The sequence below is a fragment of the Photinus pyralis genome, unplaced genomic scaffold, assembly GCF_008802855.1.
Source record: "Photinus pyralis isolate 1611_PpyrPB1 unplaced genomic scaffold, Ppyr1.3 Ppyr1.4_LG1, whole genome shotgun sequence".
Taxonomy (NCBI): Eukaryota; Metazoa; Arthropoda; class Insecta; order Coleoptera; family Lampyridae; genus Photinus; species Photinus pyralis.
Genome location: NW_022170249.1, coordinates 29,356,869 through 29,365,546, shown reverse-complemented (window position 1 = coordinate 29,365,546; position 8,678 = coordinate 29,356,869). Strand labels below are relative to the sequence as shown.

Sequence of the window (8,678 nt, the reverse complement as noted above, 5' to 3'; positions counted from 1 at the left end):
TGTATAACTCTGTTAACAATTTTCTTTCGCTTTAGTTATAAATCTATCATTATTATTTTTGTTACATTTTGTTAATTTTTCTATATTTCTGTGCGACTTTTATTGAACAATATTTAAGTTTGTCCTGTATTTAGACTAGATAGTCTGTTTGGACAATAAATTACTATTACTATTATTAATTATTATTATTAATTAAAAACGTCAAAAATGCAAAAATTCATTCTTTCTGACCGGTTGTCGGCGTCCAATATGCATTCATATGGTCAAGTTAACATTTAAGTATGTGGGAACCTCCAGCAGCGCCATATGCCTGGGGCCTAAATATCAAGATGGCGCCTGGAAAGTCCAAAACCAGTGAAAAAGTCGTTCTTTTTGCCGTAGTTTTACTACACTGGCCACTCTTTACGTTCGCTGTTCATTTTAGTGTTCTGGAAGATTATTTTGAGTAATTGCGACTGCCATCCCGGACGTAATACACCCCCACGAGAGGGGGGTGGAATTATCATCTCCAACCGAACGGATTCGCGAAACTATCAATCTGTGCACTCGCGTGTTGTTGTGCGTCTTCGTCGGCGCCGCTCCTGAAGTTCGTCTGTTTCGCTTCGATGGCGTCTTCCACCTACGCCCGATATATATATTTTAACAAGTTTTATTCTGTAATTTCCTTAAGCCAGATGATGACCGTTGGTCGAAACTAGTCGTGGCTTTTACAATTTGTCTATTAAAATCGAGATTAAAATAGTATGGGGAAGGATTTGTGTCTTTTTAGGATTTAACCTGGAATTTCTAACATTAACATTAAGCTCGTTCATACTAATCTAACATGATATCACATTACATTCTAACGCATGAAGATGCTCTATTTAAACGTTAGGCCACATCTCTATTGATCGTAGAATGGTGCTCACGTCTTCTTTCGCGGTGGTGACTTCCATTTGACTGTTTCAGTTTTCCCTAGGCCATGCAGCATGAATCATCCTCTGGTGGTGATTTTAACAGTACCTAGTCTATGTGTAATATGCCAAAAACAATCCAGAGAGAAAACGTCAGTGCTTCAAGAGACAACGTTTAACTCTGTAACGTTCTTATTCTTGCATAATACCTTCTTCATAGTATTAGTGCTCAATATTCTAAACAGTTTCGACTGCCAAGTGTTACGTTTTAATTAAAAAAAAATTAAAGAAAACTTGGGAAGCATGTTTTAATATATTTGCCCTCAAATTACGCCGCCAAACCAACTTCTGCCTCTTGGTTCCATAGTTAAAGTTTATAGGAGACGAGTCCCCACTTCCGCAGTTAAGCCCTTCAGTTGTGTAACATCCAGAATGATATTCGCAATTCTCATATTATGGCTCCAGGCCATCGAAATGGGGAATGTGTGGCCAGTGTAGTAAAAATACGGCAAAAAGAACGACTTTTTCACTGTTTTTTGGACTTTCCAGGCGCCATCTTGATATTTAGGCCCCAGGCATATGGCGCTGCTGGAGGTCCCCACATACTTAAATGTTAACTTTACCATATGAATACATATTGGACGCCGACAACCGGCCAGAAGAAAAAATGACGAATTTTTGCATTTTTGACGTTTTTAAACGGAGTTTTGGCATTTAGGCCCCTAATATGAATACGAAAGTGTGCCTAAACGATGTCGACGTGTGTACTAGATCATATTCTACCCTTAAACTACCCAAAACGTTCAGTGGCGTGCCTTGTGGTCTCGAAATAACCGAAAAACGGTAATTTCGCCCGCCATCTTGGATTTAAGGGCTTAAATGCCAAAATCGGGTCTGGCAACAGGGCGCATCGTTTTCAGCGGGGGCCAATTAGTCTAGAACCGCCTGTTGCCAGTTTGTAGCACAAAACGCCGTTAGACATGCACTTTTCAGAAATGTCTCCCTGACTAAGTAATTGGTTTGTGTTGGATCTACAGAAGTCGTACTTATATTACCTAACATTTACATAAAAAAGAGAAAATCTGAATTAAACTAAAAACGTTACTAAATTTTTCAATTTAAAATTTAAAAAAATCTGTATACACCTTAATACATACATATAATTACTCCAAAATATTCGTACTGGACAATTCTCTTTAGGAATATTTGGTCCCTCGATAAAGTCCCTCCCTTCCTGGAATATTCATCTCGGATTCATCGCATAATATCCACCGCGAAGAAAATCCACCACCAAATTATTAACTTCCTGAATATTCACAACTAGGAATATTCTCCGCACCTGGATTACGCGACTACATCTATCTGGGCTAACTTTCTTGGACGAATTAATTAACGAAACTTGTACTTTCATACAGAACAGTTCTACCTGCACCATTGTCATTTACTTTTAGGTCAAGTTAAACGAAGCAGATGTTTTTGGCTCTATTTTTAGGCACTTGATTGACTTCATTGAACTGTGGAGTACAAAACTCTTTAGTGGAAACGATTCGAAACGGTTCAGCATAAAATGAGCACTATATTCACCTTTTTGCCCTGATTTATAAAAATTGGCAGAGTATGCGATCTTTTATTGTAATTGGACAGTTGAATAAACACACAATTTAAATATTTGCACCAATAATATACACGCGATGTTCCCAATTAACTCGATCTCGATTTTGTTAGCATAAAAAACGGTAGAATGGTGAAAATGAGTCGAATCCGATTGTATTTTATTCAACCATATTAATCGCCGAAGACTAACCCCGATTAATGATTTTTCTCTCAGATGTAAAATGACATTTCTGTAGAAAAATAGCGCTGGTAACAATGCACATGTAATTTATTTAACATAGAAAAATACGAGTACATCTTCTTGATGTTTATATTTACATGGTTCTAAATGAAGTCCTAATTTTACATAATTTATTAAGCCAGGTAAACTCGCTGACAATAAGCGGGAATGCGCTAAGTGGGGGTGCGCGCTGGCTACAATGGATACCCTTAAACTAGTTTTTAAACATAGCCCCCTCTTTGAAGGGAACCTTCAAAAGTACAAATAACATATAGTTAAAACACCTTATTGAACATGAGAAAGAGTATAATAAATTAGACATAGTTAAATATTAATATCAATTTTTCATAAAAAAAAACTTCCTAACACTAAGAACAAGAACGCTATCTACACATATTGTTTTTCACTGTACACTACGAGGCTAACGAGTCGACGGTTGTCTTTGTCTATAATACAACTTGTCGTCTAATCGGCTACAACTGGTAATGGGCACAAGTGTCGTGTAGACCTTTTGATGAGTCCGTGTGATGTGGTGATTTCTGCTACTCGAGGTACGTCATCTGGGCCACGTATTAACTTCGATATTCTTCCTAATGCCCATTTGTTGGGCGGTTGGTGTTTATCCTGAATCAGCACTAAACTGCCGATATGTAATTGTTGGCCTGAGCCGGTTTTCCACTTGTAAGTTTGATGTAATTGATGAATATATTCTTTGGAAAAACGGGTCCAAAAATGTTGACGCAGCTGTTGTACGTATTGCCACCGAGACAGTCTGTTTTGTGGTATACTTTCGATTCCGGGTGTCGGAACAGCGGTAATTGGTCGTCCAATTAAGAAATGGGCAGGTGTGATGGGTTCGAGATCATTAGGATCGTTAGACATTGAACTTAAAGGTCTTGAATTTAAAATGCTCTCAATTTGAGTTAACAGAGTGGAGAATTCTTCAAAAGTTAAAACGGAAGTGTTCATTACTCGTTTCAAATGAAACTTCATGCTTTTAACCGCTGCTTCCCACAGCCCTCCAAAATTTGGACTATAAGGGGGGATATAATGCCAGCTGATATTAAAGTTAGTTGCATAAGTCAATATTGAATTTTGGTTATTAGTTACAAATTGACCCAATTCTTTTAATTCGTTATTTGCGCCTCGAAATGTTGACGCATTATCCGAGTATATATGAGTAGGAATACCACGTCTACCAATAAATCGTTTGAGGCATCCAAAAAAGCATTCAGTTGACATATCGCTTAATAATTCTATATGAATAGCCTTATAGGTAAAACAAATAAATATACATATATAACATTTGTGAATTTTGGCTCCTCGCCCTTTTCGGTCTTTCCATTGGAAAGGGCCTGCATAGTCAATTCCAACCACTTGAAATGGCAAGCATTGTGAGATTCTATTATTTGGTAAAGCACCCATCGGAGCAATACCTGCAATTGGTTTGAATTTGAAACATCGTATACAAGTTCTAGTTGTCTGTTTAGCTAAATTTCGTCCAGATATTGGCCAATATTTTTGTCTTACTAACGACAATAATAATTGCGGACCAGGATGCAAATGCTTCAAATGCTCGTGGCGAAAAATTAGTTTGGTAAAATTGTGCTTACTGGATAACAAAATGGGATGTTTGACATCTGGAGGTAATGAGGTATATTTTAACCGCCCCCCTACTCTTAATAATCCGTTTTCATCAACAAAAGGTGTTAACCCTTGTAATTTGTTCTTGTCTCCTAGCATTCCTTTTGTTTTCAAATGTTCGACGTCTTCAGGGAATGACTGTTTCTGACAAATTTTTATTAACTTTATAAATGCTTTATTAATTTCCATTGCTGTTAAAGGACCTGTTACTTTCAAATTGGTTCGTTTTGAGTTGTTAATGAACCGTAAGCAATACGAAAAAACATGCTTTAATTTGGTTAAGTTAGAGTATCTATCAAAAATATTAAATTCGTTTTCAGTCAATGTAGTAACGGGAAATATTTTGTACGTTTGTTTTCGAACTTCTGGAAGTTGATCTACTGGTACATTAAATAAAGTTACCGGCCAGTTCGATTCTGATTGATACAAAAATTCAGGACCGTTCCACCATATATTACAATCGTTTATTTTGTTTGGTAATAGACCACGCGAAGCTACATCAGCAGGATTGTGTTTTGTGTTAACATATCGCCATTGATTGATTTTGGACAAATTCTGAATTTTCGTTACTCTGTTTGATACAAAGGTCTCTAATAAGTTGGGTTCCATTTTTACCCAGTGTAAAACGACTTGTGAGTCTGACCAAAAGTATATTGGAACGTTGCTTGCCAGAGCTGCCTGTACCTGCTGATATAATTGTGCACCTAAAAGTGCCGCACACAATTCTAAACGGGGTATCGAAATCGTTTTTACAGGCGACACTTTTGTTTTAGAACAGACTAACCTTACTCGAAATTCGTTTGAGGAACTGGTACTTCTCAGGTAAATGCAAGTAGCATATGCATCTTTAGAAGCGTCACAAAAACAATGGATATCCATTTCTCGAAATTGTTCACCTACTACATTTCGGGGAATCGATATTGAATTTAGTTTTAATAATTGTTGTCGAAACATAAACCATTGGGTAGCTAATTCGATTGGGATTGGTTTATCCCATGATAATTTTAATTGCCAAAGTTTTTGTATCATAATTTTTGGTATGATTACGCAGGGACTTAGTAAACCTAATGGGTCATATATTTGTGCGATTTCTGATAGTATCACTCTTTTCGAAATTGGTTTGTTTTGTAGTTGCGAATCCGAAATATTGTATTTTAATTCATCAGTGGAGCTAACCCACTGTACGCCTAACAATTTAGAGTATTCGTTAACCCCTAATCTTAACACGCCTAAAGAATCATCCTTGCTATTAACACTAATATTTTTTAATAACTCAGGGCTATTTGAAACCCACTTTCTTAGTACGAATCCAGCTGACTCTAACATATTGGCTATTTCCTCACAACGTCGTTGTAAAGTGGATAGGTTATTACAGCCGGTAATGAGATCATCAACATAAAAATCATTGAGAATAATATGTGATGCTTCTGGAAATCTATCTTTATTTTGAATTGCAAGGGTTTGTAAACATTTGATTGCTAAATAGGGTGCCGATTTCGTACCATACGTCACGGTATTTAATTCAAAAATTGAAAAATCATCGTGTGGGCTCTCCCTCCATAAAATACGTTGCAATGGTGTGTATTTTGAATCCATTAATATCTGTCTGTACATTTTCATAATATCGCTGGAGACAACAAATTGGTGGATTCTAAATCTTAGCAGAATATCAAAAATATCATTTTGCACCTTAGGCCCTGTATATTGTAGGTCATTTAAAGACCACCTGCTATCAGATGAACATGAACCGTCGAAAACTACACGTAATTTAGTGGATAAGCTGTCATTTTTTACGACACCATGGTGGGGAAGATAGAACGTTTTTTGTTTTTCTTTGTGAATAGAACTTCCGATTGTACCGACTTTACTCATATGTCCCAAATTGATATATTCGTGTATAAAATTGGTATATTGAATGCGTAACTCGTTATTCAGTGCAAATTTTCTTTCTAAATGCTGAAAACGTTTAATAGCTGTCTGCAATGAATCGCCTAATAAATTTACGGAATATTTTAATGGAAGAGAAACCACAAATCTACCATCCTTATTTCTAGTGGTTGTCTTACTGAAAATATTGTCACATTCGCGATCATCTATGGATAATGAATCGTTATGCTTAGGTACGTCTTCCAACTCCCAGAACTTTGTTAATTGCTCATCTTCGACATTAATTGTTTGCACAAAATTACAAATTGATTTAGATGAAGAATGAATCGGAGCATTTCCACATACAACCCAGCCCAATTTTGTGTTTTGAAGTGTCGGAGATTGCTTTCCCAGGGGTATTTTACCTTCCGTCAATAAATCCCAAAACAAACTAGCCCCTATTAAAACATCTATTTCACCAGGTTCATGAAAATTTGGGTCTGCTAAATTGATATTTGATGGTAATATTAAATTGGATAATGGTATTTGATGTCCTGGTATTTTAGTGGAAATTGTAGGAATGACGTGACACGAGAGTGAGGTTTTAAAGCTATCAAATCTAGACATAATATTTACACTACACCGTTTTGTTAAATTTGATATCTTTTGATTAATACCTACAATTGATAGATTTGACAAATTTAACGGTAGCTGTAATTTTTTGTAAAATCTTTCACTGATTAAATTCGATTGTGCGCCACTGTCCAAAAGTGCACGGCATAAATGGGTTTTTCCCGAAACGTCTTTAGTATTGACCAAAACCGTTGACAAAAGAACTTGAGTTTGTGATGTAATTGGTCTGGTTAATAAATTGGTTTCAATATTTTCAACAACAGTTTCGTATGGTTGACTAGAATTGCCCTTAATTCCCGCGGTTTCCTTTTCTAGATGCAAAAGTGTGTTGTGATACCTCTTACATTTTTTACAAGGACCAAAGAAGCATTTGTAACGAGCATGACCGGTTCTCAAACAATTTTCACATAATTGCAACTCTTTTACCTTTTCCAATCGCGTGGGAACATCTAACTTTAAAAAATTGTCACATTGGTATATCAAATGCTGCCTTTTGCAAAAATTACATTTGGGTACACTATTTACAGATAAATTTAAAGAAGAAGTATTTTGTTGGGACGACTTATTATGACTCAAATGTTGTGTACCTGTACTTTGGCCGTTGCATTGTATTGTTTCGAGTAAATCCGCTTTCCCTTTTAAAAATTCCATAAATTCTTCAAGTGTAGGCAAATCACCCTGGGTATTGTTCTCGTTCCAATCCCGGTATGTGACCTTGTCCAACTTGTTTGAAATAACATGAATTATGAATAATTCCCATAATTTGCTTTTGTCTAATTTTAACCCTTCTAGCGCTGTTAAATGTTTCGATACGCTATCTAATAGAAATCTAACTTGCTTAGGAGATTCCTTTTGAACTGATTGCAAATTAAAGATGGAATTTAAGTGATTATTAATTAACATTTTTTTATTATCAAATCGGGAACATAACAGATTCCAGGCGCAATTATAATTGTGGTCTAGAAATTCAACATTGTCTATAATACGTTTTGCGTATCCCTCAAGAGACGCCCTTAAAAATTGAAATTTTTGTGTATTTGTTAATTGATTATTAGTATGTATAATAGAAATAAATGATGTTTTAAATTCGAGCCAATATTCATAATCACCTTTAAATGTAGGCAATTTGATTTTGGGTAAAATGACCCCTTGTAAGGAGTCTTTAAAAATGTTGGAATTGACTTGCGGGGTTGAAGATGAAGGAGTATTTTCATCAATGAAGGTCTTTAATTTGCCAAGAACTTTACAGTACTTTGTTTCAAATTCCTCGCGTTCAATAAATTGATTATCTAAATCGGAATCCTCACACAATCCATCGATTTGTAATTGAATTGCGTCAAATTCTTTAGAAAGAGATTGGTAATGCTCATATTTAAATTTAACATCAGCTAGCAATGGGACGTTATCTGAGAATGAATTGACGTATTTTTCTAAAATTGTTAATTTTTGTTTAATTGAGCCTCTACTTCGAATTAATAGTTTCAAATTTTCTGCCATTATAACTTTTGAAGGATATTGTTATCGTTGTTAATAAACTTGTAAATAATTTGATAAATTGTGAATATACAAACAAGCAAGACCTTTAGGACAATAGTTAACACAATGGAATAGAAATGGAAAAATAGACGAAAGGACTTACTCGCTGTGAAAATGGATGACGTCGGTGGTGAAAATAGATGACGTCGGTGTACTCGTAGTCGTAGATGGTCACGTCGGAAAATAGCCGCCGATAAATCGTTGAAATAATCTTGCTCGAAGGACCAAAACTTCTTATGTAGAAAAATAGCGCTGGTAACAATGCACATGTA

The 8,678-nt window shown here is 35.7% G+C and overlaps 1 protein-coding gene across 1 annotated transcript; it reads right to left on the bottom strand.

Moving 5' to 3' along the window:
- Positions 1–3,192: 3,192 nt before the first annotated feature.
- On the bottom strand, positions 3,193–8,367 carry LOC116159478. Its single transcript, XM_031472457.1, has one exon. It carries the CDS (start codon positions 8,365–8,367, stop codon positions 3,193–3,195), a length of 5,175 nt encoding a protein of 1,724 aa, XP_031328317.1.
- Between the last annotated feature and the right edge of the window lie 311 nt (positions 8,368–8,678).